The sequence below is a fragment of the Saccoglossus kowalevskii genome, chromosome 14 (assembly GCF_978046115.1).
Source record: "Saccoglossus kowalevskii chromosome 14, keSacKowa6.1, whole genome shotgun sequence".
In the NCBI taxonomy this organism is placed as follows: domain Eukaryota; kingdom Metazoa; phylum Hemichordata; class Enteropneusta; family Harrimaniidae; genus Saccoglossus; species Saccoglossus kowalevskii.
This window is the reverse complement of record NC_140654.1, coordinates 12639688-12656705: the sequence shown is the minus strand read 5'-3', so window position 1 is coordinate 12656705 and position 17018 is coordinate 12639688. Positions and strand designations below refer to the sequence as shown.

Sequence of the window (17018 nt, the reverse complement as noted above, 5' to 3'; positions counted from 1 at the left end):
AATGATTTTTTTCAGTGGCTGTGTGACCTTGTGTCTGACACATTCATATGCAAATGACTAATCTGTGAAACAAACAGGGGCGGAGACAAACCACTCGAATGTTTGGAAACACTCATTGTGTGTCAGATAGCTACTGATAACACATCCTAACATTGCTTTGCCTTGAGTTTATCTTTGAAACTTATAGGCACACAGATTAAACCTGTATTGTTGATTTTGGAAAACACTACTGAGGCTGCCTTGCTTCCCTTCAGAAAATATACATTTTAACCAACTTACATGACATTCTATGTTATGTTGACTTTATCATATGAAAGTTTATAGTGCATTTCATCAATTAATAAATAAATGTGAAAATCGTTATTTTCAACACAAATAATAGTCTCGCTACCTTAAACTGACTATTGGAAATACGTTTAATAATATACATATACAGAAACGAAATATTGTCACTGCAGTATGTTTTATGAAAAATGCGCATATATCAGCATATATAACCTGCGATTAGCTTGCTACCTGTACATTGAGTGGCTGATGGGGTCAGGGGTCAGAGATACGTCAACGCGCAGCGTTCTTCGCGAAGGCGTTTGAATTTTATATAAACTAACAATGAATTTTACGCGCATTGTGTATTTCACATGGATTTCATTTCTAACACGTCGCGCTTTGCTGACTGTGGCGCTTCAAACGTTAATGACTTGATAGGGATTCCACGGACTTTTGAAATTAACCTTAAAGCGGGGGAGTCGTCACCTGCGCATGCGTCAGATGGCCATAGCGTGTCATTGTTTACAAACAAGCGTCTAGCCATGAGCCTTTGCGTTTTAGCGTGTGTTGTTGTCGTCGCTTGGGACTCAATTCCCGCGCGTGCGCAAGTGACGACCCTCCCGCTTTAAGAGAAATAACAATGAATAATGTTGTGCACAACTTTGAACCACACTCAATTAAATCACGGACAGTTAATTAACATTTCAATCAATTTAATGCAAATTCACTGTAATGATCAGCCTAAAACAGTTTAAAGCGGGGGAGTCGTCACCTGCGCGTGCGTCAAATGACCATAGCTTGTCATTGTTTACAAACAAGCGACTACCATGAGCCTTTGCGTTTTAGCGTGTGTTGTTATCGTCACGGTCGCTTGGGACTCAATTCCCGCGCGTGCGCAGGTGACGACCCTCCCGCTTTAACAACACTATTAGTAAAATTATTTGAATCACGTGAACAAGATGAGTTGGCTCTTTCAATGTTATTTACTAAAAACAAATGCTTATATACAATGCCTGTGCACCAACGCAAGAATACTCGTGTGCATTTATTTATGCAATTAAATGACGTATTGGTCGAAAACATTCAAGTTGGACTATACAATAAATTGCGCTAGTATAAACGCGGGGTTATAATATAAATTGTATGTGTCCTTTTTCAGAAGAAGCACAAGTCACGACAGCCAGTAATACACCTTCCCCCTGTAACGCGGTATACACAATATCCTTCGGTGGATCCGTGAACGTGACGTCACCAAACTTTCCCAACAATTATCCCGACGGCGTGAAATGTGAATGGCAAGTGTCAACATTGTCAGGGAAACGAATCATGGTGGTATTTCACAACCTATCATTACAGTTACATCAAGACTATCTCTATATTTCTGATGGCGATGACATCCGTATTGTCAAATTATACACCGGCAACGAGATTCCTTTATCGCCTTTCATATCCAACAGCAGTTATATTCACATGATCTTTGACGCGAGCAGTACAGGAAATGACACTGGATTCTGGGTAACGGCAATGGAAACCGAAGGTAAAAAAAATATTCATATTGTGTGTTTTGGAATTTTTTTAGTTCTTCATAGGAATAAGTTACTTTTAAAAAAAAATCTTACAGTTTATCACGAACCACGAATACTTCTTGGAAGTCATGTCGATTAAACAAACGGTCGTCTGCTGTGCATTTAATTAGTTGTAACTACAGGTGGTCGACTGATGTGATTATCTGCTCTGGGTATGTGCTTTTTATGAAAGGTGGGTGGTCGTATGCCGTAGATTTATTCTTTTTGTAACTACAGAGTTTGACTGTTATGGGTTGGAGGTTTCAGTGACTACAAGTCTGCTACGGAATGGTGCTATTAGTAACGGCAACTGGCTGTCTGCTTTGGGTTAGTATTTTTTGGTGACTGCAAGTGGTTGTCTGCTATTGGTTGGTGCTTTTAATGACTACAATTGGTTGTCTACTATGGATTGGTGCTTTTAGTGAATACAGGTGGTTGTCTACTATGAGTTGGTGCTTTTAGTGACTACATGTGGTTGTCTACTATGGGTTGGTGCCTTTAGTGACTACATGTGGTTGTCTACTATGGGTTGGTGCTTTTAGTGACTACATGTGGTTGTCTACTATGGGTTGGTGCCTTTAGTGACTACATGTGGTTGTCTACTATGGGTTGGTGCCTTTAGTGACTACATGTGGTTGTCTACTGTGGGTTGGTGCTTTTAGTGACTACATGTGGTTGTCTACTATGGGTTGGTGCCTTTAGTGACTACATGTGGTTGTCTACTATGGGTTGGTGCTTTTAGTGACTACATGTGGTTGTCTACTATGGGTTGGTGCCTTTAGTGACTACATGTGGTTGTCTACTATGGGTTGGTGCCTTTAGTGACTACATGTGGTTGTCTACTATGGGTTGGTGCTTTTAGTGACTACATGTAGTTGTCTACTATGGCTTGGTGCATTTAGTGAATACAGGTGGTTGTCTACTATAGGTTGGTGCTTTTAGTGACTACAAGTAGTTGTCTGCTATGGGTTGGTGCTTTTAGTGACTACATGTGGTTGTCTACTATGGGTTGGTGCTTTTAGTGAATACATGTGGTTGTCTACTATGGCTTGGTGCATTTAGTGAATACATGTGGTTGTCTACTATGGGTTGGTGCTTTTAGTGACTACAAGTAGTTGTCTACTATAGGTTGGTGCTTTTAGTGACTACATGTGGTTGTCTACTATGGGTTGGTGCTTTTAGTGAATACATGTGGTTGTCTACTATGGCTTGGTGCATTTAGTGAATACATGTGGTTGTCTACTATGGGTTGGTGCTTTTAGTGACTACAAGTAGTTGTCTACTATAGGTTGGTGCTTTTAGTGACTACATGTGGTTGTCTACTATGGGTTGGTGCTTTTAGTGACTACATGTGGTTGTCTACTATGGGTTGGTGCATTTAGTGAATACATGTGGTTGTCTACTATGGGTTGGTGCTTTTAGTGACTACATGTAGTTGTCTACTATGGGTTGGTACCTTTAGTGAATACATGTGGTTGTCTACTATGGCTTGGTGCATTTAGTGACTACATGTGGTTGTATACCATGGGTTGGAGCTTTTAGTGACTACATGTGGTTGTCTACTATAGGTTGGAGCTTTTAGTGACTACATGTGGTTGTCTACTATAGGTTGGAGTTTTAGTGACTACATGTGGTTGTCTACTATAGGTTGGTGCTTTTAGTGACTACATGTGGTTGTCTACTATGGCTTGGTGCTTTTAGTGAATACAGGTAGTTGTCTGCTATGGGTTGGTGCATTTAGTGAATACAGGTAGTTGTCTACTATGGGTTGGTGCATTTAGTGACTACATGTGATTTTCTACTATAGGTTGGTGCCTTTAGTGAATACAGGTGGTTGTCTACTATGGGTTGGTGCTTTTAGTGACTACATGTGGTTGTCTACTATGGGTTGGTGCCTTTAGTGAATACAGGTGGTTGTCTACTATGGCTTGGTGCCTTTAGTGAATACATGTGGTTGTCTACTATGGGTTGGTGCCTTTAGTGAATACAGGTGGTTGTCTACTATGGCTTGGTGCCTTTAGTGAATACATGTGGTTGTCTACTATGGGTTGGTGCCTTTAGTGAATACAGGTGGTTGTCTACTATGGATTGGAGCTTTTAGTGACTACATGTGGTTGTCTACTATAGGTTGGAACTTTTAGTGACTACATGTGGTTGTCTACTATAGGTTGGAGCTTTTAGTGAATACAGGTGGTTGTCTACTATGGGTTGGTGCTTTTAGTGACTACATGTGATTTTCTACTATAGGTTGGTGCCTTTAGTGAATACAGGTGGTTGTCTACTATGGATTGGAGCTTTTAGTGACTACATGTGGTTGTCTACTATAGGTTGGAACTTTTAGTGACTACATGTGGTTGTCTACTATAGGTTGGAGCTTTTAGTGACTACATGTGGTTGTCTACTATGGCTTGGTGCATTTAGTGAATACAGGTGGTTGTCTACTATGGGTTGGTGCTTTTAGTGACTACATGTGGTTGTCTGCTCTGGCTTGGTGCCTTTAGTGACTACATGTGGTTGTATACTATGGGTTGGTGCCTTTAGTGAATACAGGTGGTTGTCTACTATGGGTTGGAGCTTTTAGTGACTACATGTGATTTTCTACTATAGGTTGGTGCCTTTAGTGACTACATGTGGTTGTCTGCTCTGGCTTGGTGCCTTTAGTGAATACAGGTGGTTGTCTACTATGGGTTGGTGCCTTTAGTGAATACATGTGGTTGTCTACTATAGGTTGGTGCTTTTAGTGACTACATGTGATTTTCTACTATAAGTTGGTGCCTTTAGTGAATACATGTGGTTGTCTACTATGGGTTGGTGCATTTAGTGACTACATGTGGTTGTCTACTATGGGTTGGTGCCTTTAGTGAATACATGTGGTTGTCTACTATGGCTTGGTGCATTTAGTGACTACATGTGGTTGTATACCATGGGTTGGAGCTTTTAGTGACTACATGTGGTTGTCTACTATAGGTTGGTGCTTTTTGTGACTACATGTGGTTGTCTGCTCTGGCTTGGTGCCTTTAGTGACTACATGTGGTTGTCTACTATGGGTTGGTGCCTTTAGTGAATACAGGTGGTTGTCTACTATGGGTTGGAGCTTTTAGTGACTACATGTGATTTTCTACTATAGGTTGGTGCCTTTAGTGACTACATGTGGTTGTATGCTCTGGCTTGGTGCCTTTAGTGAATACAGGTGGTTGTCTACTATGGGTTGGTGCCTTTAGTGAATACAGGTGGTTGTCTACTATGGGTTGGTACATTTAGTGACTACATGTGGTTGTCTACTATGGCTTGGTGCATTTAGTTACTACATGTGGTTGTATACCATGGGTTGGAGCTTTTAGTGACTACATGTGGTTGTCTACTATAGGTTGGAGCTTTTAGTGACTACATGTGGTTGTCTACTATAGGTTGGAGCTTTTAGTGACTACATGTGGTTGTCTACTATGGCTTGGTGCATTTAGTGAATACAGGTAGTTAGTTGTCTACTATGGGTTGGTGCTTTTAGTGACTACATGTGGTTGTCTACTATGGGTTGGTGCCTTTAGTGAATACAGGTGGTTGTCTACTATGGGTTGGAGCTTTTAGTGACTACATGTGGTTGTCTACTATAGGTTGGAGCTTTTAGTGACTACATGTGGTTGTCTACTATAGGTTGGAGCTTTTAGTGACTACATGTGGTTGTCTACTATGGCTTGGTGCATTTAGTGAATACAGGTGGTTGTCTACTATGGGTTGGTGCTTTTAGTGACTACATGTGATTTTCTACTATAGGTTGTGCCTTTAGTGAATACAGGTGGTTGTCTACTATGGGTTGGTGCTTTTAGTGACTACATGTGGTTGTCTGCTCTGGCTTGGTGCCTTTAGTGACTACATGTGGTTGTCTACTATGGGTTGGTGCCTTTAGTGAATACAGGTGGTTGTCTACTATGGGTTGGAGCTTTTAGTGACTACATGTGATTTTCTACTATAAGTTGGTGCCTTTAGTGACTACATGCGGTTGTCTGCTCTGGCTTGGTGCCTTTAGTGAATACAGGTGGTTGTCTACTATGGGTTGGTGCCTTTAGTAAATACAGGTGGTTGTCTACTATAGGTTGGTGTCTTTAGTGAATACATGTGATTTTCTACTATAGGTTGGTGCCTTTAGTGACTACATGTGGTTGTCTGCTCTGGCTTGGTGCCTTTAGTGACTACATGTGGTTGTCTACTATGGGTTGGTGCTTTTAGTGACTACATGTAGTTGTCTGCTATGGGTTGGTGCCTTTAGTGAATACAGGTGGTTGTCTACCATGGGTTGGAGCTTTTAGTGACTACATGTGATTTTCTACTATAGGTTGGTGCCTTTAGTGAATACAAGTGGTTGTCTACTATGGGTTGGAGCTTTTAGTGACTACATGTGGTTGTCTACTATGGCTTGGTGCATTTAGTGAATACAGGTGGTTGTCTACTATGGGTTGGTGCTTTTAGTGACAGGTGGTTGTCTACTATGGGTTGGGGCTTTTAGTGAATATATGTGGTTGTCTGCTATGGGTTTGTGCTTTTAGTGACCACATGTAGTTGTCTACTATGGGCTGGTGCTTTTAGTGACTACATGTGGTTGTCTACTATGGGTTGGTGCCTTTAGTAAATACAGGTGGTTGTCTACTATGGGTTGGTGCTTTTAGTGACTACATGTGGTTGTCTACGATGGGTTGGTGCTTTTAGTGAATACAGGTATTTGTCTACTATGGATTGGTGCTTTTAGTGAATACAGGTGGTTGTCTACTATGTGTTGGTGCTTTTAGTGACTACATGTGGTTGTCTACTATGGGTTGGTGCTTTTAGTGAATACATGTGGTTGACTACTATGGGTTGGTGCTTTTAGTGACTACATGTGGTTGTCTACTATGGGTTGGTGCTTTTAGTGAATACAGGTGGTTGTCTGCTATGGGTTGGTGCTTTTAGTGACTACATGTGGTTGTCTACTATGGGTTGGTGCCTTTAGTGACTACATGTGGTTGTCTACTATGGGTTGGTGCCTTTAGTGAATACATGTGGTTGTCTACTATGGGTTGGTGCGTTTAGTGACTACATGTGGTTGTCTACTATGGGTTGGTGCCTTTAGTGAATACATGTGGTTGTCTACTATGGGTTGGTGCCTTTAGTGAATACATGTGGTTGTCTACTATGTGTTGGTGCCTTTAGTGAATACATGTGGTTGTCTACTATGGGTTGGTGCTTTTAGTGACTACATGTGGTTGTCTACTATGGGTTGGTGCTTTTAGTGAATACAGGTGCTATTAGTTGGTGCTCTAAGTGACTGCATGTAGTTGTCTGCTATGGGTTGGTGCCTTTGATGAATACAGGTGGTTGTTTGCTATGGGTTGGTGCCTTTAGTGAATACAGGTGGTTGTTTGCTATGGGTTGGTTCTTTTATTGACTACAAGTTGTTGTTTGCTATGGGTTGGTGCTTTTAGTGTATACAGGTGGTTGTCTGCTATGGGTTGGTGCTTTTATTGACTACATGAGGTTGTCTGCTATGGGTTGGTGCTTTTAGTGAATACAGGTGGTTGTCTGCTATGGTTTGGTGCTTTTAGTGACTTCAAGTAGTTGTCTGCTATGGGTTGGTGCTTTTAGTGAATACAGGAGGTTTTCTAATCTTGATTAATTATTGTAGTGTCGAAACTGTGTTGGTAACGGTGGACAACGTACATCCAATTAATTGCGACGTAATCTTTCATTCGGGTCGATTACGTTGAAACAATGTGGACTTAACGTTGAAGCCACGTGAAAATGTGATTATATATGTTCGTTGAAAACTTGTAGGATTTTCACGTCTGAACAACTTGAGTATCCAACGAAAAGACTTGTTAGTAAAATGCCAACGTTGAAAGAAAAGTAATTGAACTGACGTTGAATCAACATTATAAGTTATAAATTACATGCATATGCCATCACGTAATTTGGATTCGATTGTAATCTGTTTTTATTTAATACTTTGTGCCAAACATGTTTTTTATGTTAAAATTACGTGCGTGAATGCAGACATATAGTGCATTACGCCGCAGTGTTATTTTCCATTGTTTAGGACTACACGTGGCCGTGTGACATAATACTGTTACAGCAATTTATGTGCTATCACGGTGTCAACCAGGCACGGTCGTCAACTTAACCAATGTAACGTTCATAAACGTCGACCAGAATATTGTGTATTTGGATTTCGTATTGTGTTTGTAGTACTGAACTCAACTCGGGTCAACTGGATCATGTGTCCACTGTAACAACCACTATGCCAAATTCGCATGTATATAACTATGGGGAAGTTGCAAATCCACTGCAACGGAAAAAAGTCACGATTACAAGAAATTGGGAACAAAAACATTTAAATAATTAAACAGTACTCTGATCAAAACGACGAGAAATCACCAGATTTTTGTTTTGTCAGTAGCAGCGAACTCTGGAAAGCGGGTAGACTGAATATATAATATGAAGCACACGCCACATAACAAGCCAATAAGCGCGCTTCTTACTTACCGTAAGTGGTAATAGGGTATTATCTGGTCTGTTATTGGCCAATCTCCCAACGCTAGATGCCGCATTTCAGCAGGCAAATAATACATTCAACGTGCGAAGGCCAAGTCATCTGGTCGACATTTGGAAACTTTACCTTCACTGTATGTCGTCATTCGCACAAGCGATTTGCGCCAAAAATGTCTGGAACAAAAAAAAAGATTATATTTGAATCTCTGTCCTAATCCGTGGCTGTCAGTGCTAGTATTTTTAATGAAATTTCGACGTACTTATATAACGTTGATTCAACAACGGTTACATTGTTTTTTTTTGAATGTTAAATACTGATGTTGCTTCAACTTCAACATCGAAATCTTACGTTGTTTCAACAAACAAATACAACCAATTCTCCAATGTTTTTTTAACGTTGGATATTAATGCTGTTTCAACGTTACAATTTTACTAAAATTACAATAAAGGTTATTAGGCGCGCTGGACTGTTAGTTGGTTCTTTTAGCCACTACCGTTGGTAATGTTGTTTAGATGGGTACGTGTTGTAGTGAATACAAGCGGTCGTCTGCTGTAGGTCGACACGCTGCGTCGCTGCGCATGCGTTGTCGTTTCTAATGACTATATGTGGTTGTTAGTATTCGATTACAGCCACCATTTTTCCATTTTAGTGCGAGCCAAACAAACTGTAAATCGAATTGTATTCGTGAACACAATTATAAGACTTTGAGTTACTAACTCGATGACCATCAACGCAACTGTGTAACTTCGAATTAGTAACTTGAAATAGACGAAATTGTATAACCCACGGCATAATGGCGTGGCACTCAAAACCTTATTAAGTATAGCAGTTAAGTATAGCATGGCAGGTTTGGGTGACAGCCGACGACAGATCAGATGTTAATGTCACCCAATCCCCCCACTGATTATACGTTTTTTTTTTCAGTCATGACTTTTTAAACACGACATGTTCTCTTTCTGTATTAGAGTCACCGTCATTACCACCCACGCCTTTCAGACCGAACACTGAAGTAACGGATAGCACCGTGTCTACGGGAGACTTGCCAGTTTCTACAACTACCAATTCTATTTCTTGCAGTGGACATTACGATGTTTCTGTTGACAGAGTACATATTATATCGTCACCAAACTACCCGAATAACTACGACAACAGTCTGAACTGCTTATGGACATTTTCCGCCGTTGACGGCGCTCTTATTCGCATTGTTTTCATCACCTTTGGAACCGAGGAAGGCTATGACGTGTTGTTTGTGGGAGAGGGCGACCCGAACACAGGGACAACGGATTACTTTCTATCGGGATCTGTTTTACCGACTGACATTTCCTCAACCACCTCCTCACTGTGGGTAAAGTTCCAGTCAGATGCATCTGTAACCGCAATCGGATTCAAGTTTGCTGTGGTCGCTGTGACTGGCGAAGGTAAAAAATAGCGTCCAGTCACGCGGGATACAGCCTCTCAATGTTTATATAATGTATATCTCAGATAAGTGTATTGTTCATCAAATCAACCAATTACTTGTGTATCACTATCTCTGTAAATACTTTCATATTTACCATTATCATGCGTGTGATTCAGAAATCTCATAATACGACTTCGTTAATGGAACCAGTTGCAACGCTGTACAAATGTATGCATACGCGGCCATTCCATGACTACATATCTGTTGTATCTGTCTATGCCGAGTCTCACATTCGCTTAATGCTCTATACTTTTTTCTACTTTGTCACTTCAATCTACACAATTTTGAACATAATTATAATAAAATTTGATGCATTTGTAGAATTATTTACTATGTATGCTGACTAACGACTAAGTGAGAAAATCTGTGCTGAGAATAAGAGTAAAATTTATGAAATATACATGACATCATGCTTTTACAAACATGATCGCACTCATATAAAATCAAATTCTTATAGCACGATGTTGGCGCATAATATTCACAGTATTTACGTCTGTTGTGATTGAGAAAACCAAATCGTGTGACAGTACCGTTTTATCGATGAGATATGTCAGACTGGATAACACTAATTGTTCACACAGACTCACGAAGACTAAATTATTATTTTGAGAGAATATTGTTAAATATTTCTACCGATTTAACAAATAAAACAAGCGGCAATCCTAACTACAAATACGTATCTGCCGACGCGTGTAGGTGCCTGCATATTTGGCGTGAATGATTCGTAATCGTAGTTTCGAAAAATTATTTTTCTCTTGTATTTGTTTTTGCCGGTTCGTGAAAAAACAACCCCATGACGTTACTCGTGTCAACCTGGTCTACAAACAAGTGATATCAGGTAATAACCCCATAATGTTTGTTTTCTTTTATAACAACTTGTATTTGTATTAAAACGAAAATGTAGATAACTTCAAGCATTTTTGAGCTGAATTCTGTTTTCTATGTTTTTGCTAGTAGAGTGTGGTTAAGCGTGAAATACAAACGCTTTTTTGACAACAAATTATAATGTTTGTTCAATGTGCCCACATTTACATGTTATTTGAAACACATGCGCACTAGAACAAATGCATTTTCAAGAAACAAAATTATTTGAACATACTCAAAAATACTGAAAATTATTTACATTATCTTTCAAAATTGTTTTTGTTTGCATTTCGGATATTCATAAGCACGTACTTCGTCATGTATTTTATTTATTTTTTTAAAAAAATGTTATGTCTACAACGAGGGCAAATACAATTACTATTATTTGAAGGTTTTCCATAATAATACTCTTGTAAGTACCTAGTGTTTCATCTATTCGACATTATTGAAGTGAGCTGTCCTCTTTTCTTGTCTTTCCTTTTTTTTCAAATTGTGCTTACTTACTCGCATTCATGTCAGCTGATTACACCAAAAAAATCTAGTAATCATCCATTACCGCTTTGTCGGCCTGCTGTCTGCTGTTCATCTTCTTTGCTGAACTACTTGTCTAATAATTTTGATGTACATATTTTGTCATACAAATGACTATTAGAAATTCGAAACATGTCACATTTCTTCCAACATTTTCCCATATTGATTCTGGGAATTTAAAAAAAGAAGATTACGATTGATTGGGCCGTTTATTGTGGCATCACACAAAACACAGTCTTTTGTAGAGGGACTATGTACAACCCACATGTTATATAGGTCAACAGTAAATCTTATTTGCAAATGACAATCAAGGTCTTATTCAGAGCGAGAGAGAGCCACAAGATTTGGTTTAGCCCAATCCCCGATAGTGTTTCATATTCAACCACCGTCGCGTCTATTGACCCAAATACTATGGTGTCATGGGCAGAGGAAATAGTGACCTCGATGAAAGATAATTGAACACTATTGGGGTGGGGTGGTAAACAAGTCTCTTAGCCCCTCAAGGGAGTCGCAACGGTCTTATGTCCAATTAAACACTGCGATAAAGATATGCCTTGTTAGACATTGTGAAATTCAAGTTCTCTCGATTTTATTTTTACCAAATAAAGTCGTATTTATTGAGATTATTGTTCATACATGTGTTGTTGAATACATTAAATAATTTGAAATTTCATTCAGCTGCTTTCAGTCATTATTTAAAGCGCGGTAGTCGTCACGCTGCGCAAGTTCGACATTTGTGTTGATAAACATTGATTTTCCCACAATCCAATGCGCTCTTCAAATGAAAATCACAAGTATTAGGTTTAACCTGGGCGCGACTTGCAGTGATTACCGCCGGTGACACCTTCGATACCTTCCAATCACATGAAAATTACCTAATTAAAGCTTGGAAACGTCTCAGCTTGTACTCGTTGATCTGCGCAACAGTCAAAGTCGCCATCTTTGTTTATATGAGACCCATATATCTCGCACATGCGCAGCGCGACGACTACCGCGCTTTAAGATAAATAAAATGCAACAAAATTTATATATGACACATTACGCTTTGTCTTTAATATTCTTGTCTAATTGATAATTATGAAAATTATTGGTGTGCACATGGAACACATTCGATTATAAAACGATCTGAATATACTAAATTTTTTTCCCCGTTTTTTTTTCTTATGTCAAAACGTAAATTCTTTATCGTAGTGTTATTACCTTGTTCTTATTTGTGAAATTTGTCATCTCCTGTTACATATCGGTTTTTGGTAGCATATGAGCACGATTCCACGTTGTCAATATAGCACTGAGATCTCATTCATCTAGCTATGTTGAGGCGAAAACCTTGCCGCGAGTATGTGCCGTGTGATAATTATGTTTCACAAGTTACTTTAATAGCATCCCACTACTTCAAATTTTTTCTGGAATGGTCGGAATGTGTATGAAACCAAACTCGAACGTGTGTGAAAGTATACACACTTTTCCAGTAACATTACAAAACTAGTCCATACGTAACGAAGTTCATAATCGTTACAGATTGGTATCACAGTACTAAATCCGACGCTCAGTGCATGGAAGTTAACATGTAAAATTGGCCTTGTTTTAACAATATCATGGGCTTTTTTGCGCGACCGTCTTGTTATATAGTATATAAAACCAGAACACGCAATTTTTAACAGAACTGGTAATAAATACTTGCAAATTGATCGTTTTCGTCGACGACGGCAGCGATACGGCCATGTTAATTTGGCTGTGTGGCCAGCAATTTACACCCCCTAAGGTCCATTAAATCTTATAACAATTGACACATCCCACAAGGAGGTATCATCATAAATGGCACGGCTACCAAATACTTGTGCAAAACACTGACCAATACAAAACTTTATAAACATTGATGAACTGGCTTTTGGAATCAATAAAACTCATAACTAAAACAGTTTGAAAACGAATTGAGAATTATTGTTACTGTGGATGTGTACGTAAAATACTCTGTAGTTTGAAAACAAAAGAAATGCTGGAAAAAAATGAATTTTGAGCTTGTAGGACCTAGTTCTGTAATGAGTGGCGTCCTCTGGCGACGAGTCAAAGGTAAATATGCAAAAGCAATCCTGTTCAGAGCAAAAATATGGCTCGGCTGTGTTTGTTTGTCATTTATTATATAAGTACCCCGAATGTATTACATTTTCGTGATTGCAAAAAAAAAAACAGCATTCTTATGAACTGCCTTTATTTCAACAAAAGCCAATCGTCGCTAGGGGAGAATAGAACACTGAGTATTTATGTTTCGCATTTTGGCCATGATGTTTTCCAACCATATAATACAATTATTTAAAAGTGATAAATATTTTACGATGTTCTCTGTCATTTTTGGTTAATTTATAATAAATTTATGTGCAATGGGATAGGTTTCCATCCAATAAATATAGAATTGATGACTTAGCGATCTCTCCGTAGCGTTGAGACTATTTTGGTGGCCATTTTGTATTAGAAAATATTCAAATTGTATAAATAGAAGGTTTATGTTATCTCAACCTCCACATCAACCACAATGCATTCAGAAAAGCACTTACTCCTTTTTATCATTCGATTACACGGTGAGATACCACTAGATGTTGACAAATCCCTATAATTGGTTAGAGTAAAACATTTTGAATCACAGGACGTGGCTGTAAGAGTATGACAAGTGTATTTTTTCGAGGTATTTTGTCTGTTCATTTTCATTATTTTGGAAATTTGTCAACAATTTGTTTCTGCAAATCTTTCAGCCACCCCCTGATATCAAATGGTCGAACCCTTACCTAGTTTGTTATACAATTTACCGCTCTTGTTTCATAAATTGTGGCATCGAACGCGTGATTGACGTCACAAAAACAAAAAACAACAACAACAACAGAACAATATTTATTTATCATTAGTTTGGTCGCGTTTGCGAATTTAAATTATTAAAAAAGCATTTTTAATATTTTTCCTTTTGCGTGTTACGCTCGTTTACATTGAACTGGATGAGTTTTCTCTGGTTTAGTGTTTTCCAATCTGTCTGATCTTAGCGTCGACCTCTGATGTAATATGAAAATACATTATTTTTCCTGTAGGAGTGTACGAATTACTTAATATATAATACTAAAAGTTAGTTACAGCAAATGTCCTTCAAAAATGTTGTTGGTCTAATAAGCGACGAGGTGGAATACATCGGCAGGATGAGAGCCCTACGTTCAGGCCGAAGAGCATTATAAGGTTGATTTGCCATAAAACGATAATTTTGCTGAGAAGGTCAGGCATGTATAACCGTAGACAGTGCTACCTGTGGTATGACCTATTTATAACACCGCTTCAGTCACAGTCGTGTTTATCCGGGCGACATCTGTCGACCACTGTGTTAATTTCGCAAATTTATGAGACTGCAATGTTTCTGCAATACAAGCATTCGTTGTTGATTTCAACGTCAAACTATGCTAACGGCAATTTCCATTCGGTCGACTACATCATGATGGGAAAGTTTCGGGTGTAAGGACTGTTTTTAAAAATTTGATCTTGGACGAAACAGCGTCAGACTGTCTGACGTGTAAGGCCGGTAAGTTATACCCCGCTTCAGTAAGCGAGTATTATTTGCAAAACGTGTTTATGTTATAGTTGTAAGGCTGGTGCCCATGGATACTCCACAAAAAACAAACGGAAATATGGAGACTTGCTTACAACTGGCAGTCTAATTGCTTGTGTTTTCGTCCCACACACGACACCCAGAAACTAGTAACTTAAGATAGATATTGCTCTGGAGTGTTTTTTCTTGCGTGTGACCGTCATACCGTTTAAAAAAAGTACAGTATATTTTAAAATATATTAGGTAACACATTTTAGTGATGTTTTTTACATCTGGCGGTATCTCATCGTGTAATCAAAAAGTGAAATGGGTGTTACTCAATCAAAATGTTTACTAAGATACTTTCTTCACCAAGAGTGAAATTTATCTCTGATTTTGTGCCAGATCGGTCTATGTAAGACGCACGCTTGGCGAATGAAACAAAAAGCGTCAGTTCATAATATGTTTGTTTTATTATAATTAGTATCATTGCCTAGATGTCAATTTCGTCAAAATTGTGGATGATGTGCCAATATGTACTTAGACAAAATACGGAGTAAAAAGTTCCAGATTTATAAGATGATATGTTACAGGGTATTCAAACAAATGCCTATACCCATTACCATGCAATTTTGCGTTATTGATATTCAACATGACCGTTGACAGGGAAATATATTAGTACATGTAATTAGTTTGCTATTATGCCATTTAAGTCTCTTCAATCAAACATGTAACTATAACAACACAGATCGCTAAGCCCTTATTTGCTCAACAAGTTAACAACCGATGTTAAAGCGGGGAGTCGTCACCTGCGCATGGCCAGCTTGCCATAGCTGTCGTCGATGCATCACTTTAAGAGCAGTCTAAGAAGTGATTATCGCATCACCAAATTATCCTGTCCCAAATTGTCAACAAATTTATTTTATATTATTTCTTTACTATATTAACTTCTCATGCTGATAAAAACGCATACCTTATTAATTATTCCCAATAAAGCAACATATAACAAAAAATAATAAAAAACAATCGTAACAACCTACATATTTTCAGAAAGTTAAGTCTTTATAATTATTTGCTCAAAATATTTGCTCAACCGAAACGCAACACTTTACTATGTTACATCGCGTTACTGACATTGCCACACTGGTTTTCAGGATAATGAACTACAACACGACATAACTCGACATTTTCTCACATGTTATATTCCTATGTTCGGGAGTTTTAGAGAATGTCTCACTTACAAAGCATCTGCATGATGCTCGATATGGTTCCGCCCCATGACACGTGCACGTATACGAAGTGTTTACAATATATTGTTCGTTTTAATATTACAAATAGCCCCAATTCTATGCTCTTTATGTCTTGGTTTTTATTCAAAGCAACACGAGGAATTAGAACAACTAATTTATTTGCTTACTAGTATTGTTTTTTTTTAGACAACACTAACTCGATACCTGGTAACGTTATTATGGAAACACCTGGGCCAACAGTGCCGACCACCACAATGTCATCCTGTACTGTACTGTCATACTACAACCTAGATGAAAATGATGAAGTAATTATAACCTCACCGAATTATCCAAACAACTACGAAAACAACCTCGACTGCCAATGGCAAGTTTCTACCATAGATGGCGCTGGACTTTACCTATTGTTTACGGATTTTCAAACAGAGAATGGATACGACTTTCTTGTAATCAGAGATAGTGACAATACGAATAGTGGAAATTTAAATTATCAGCTCACTGGTTCTAGTCTACCCGATCCGTTTACAATGTTCATATCCACGATTTGGCTATCGTTTCATTCAGATAGTTCAGTTGTGGCTAAAGGGTTTCGGCTAGTTTTAACGTCTACCCCCATTCGAGGTGAGAATTTATTTACATCTACCCTCGTTCGAGGCGAGTATATATTGACGCATACAATCATTGACTATTTATTCAGGCTCCTCGTTCACTATTTAATTAACTTGAGCTAGTATGGTCGTTGATACCTGATTTGCATAATTGACAACATTTCCCCGTGACAAATCATCCCCATTGACACTCAGATCGCCGCAAACCAACCGATCTGACACATACCGCGCGTGGAACTTTGGGAAAAGTGGTCGGAACTATTTCCACATTGTGTCAACACAGGTGGCGCTATTCAGTTGGTTTGCGGCGATCTGCGTGTCAATGCTAAATGACCTTCCAAATTACATGCATTTTAATGTTAATAAAATAAGACATTCTGATGAGTATTTTATTGATCAAC

At 38.7% G+C, this 17018-nt stretch overlaps 1 protein-coding gene across 1 annotated transcript in view; it reads left to right on the top strand.

Moving 5' to 3' along the window:
- Positions 1-17018, top strand: part of LOC100369062 (CUB and sushi domain-containing protein 3-like) — a 39529-nt gene that overhangs the window by 17809 nt on the left and 4702 nt on the right. The window contains exons 7-10 of the mRNA XM_006825728.3: positions 1427-1804; positions 9315-9777; positions 14816-14898; positions 16199-16630. Coding sequence (XP_006825791.3) covers positions 1427-1804; positions 9315-9777; positions 14816-14898; positions 16199-16630 — 1356 coding nt within the window. The remainder of the gene's footprint in view (positions 1-1426; positions 1805-9314; positions 9778-14815; positions 14899-16198; positions 16631-17018) is intronic.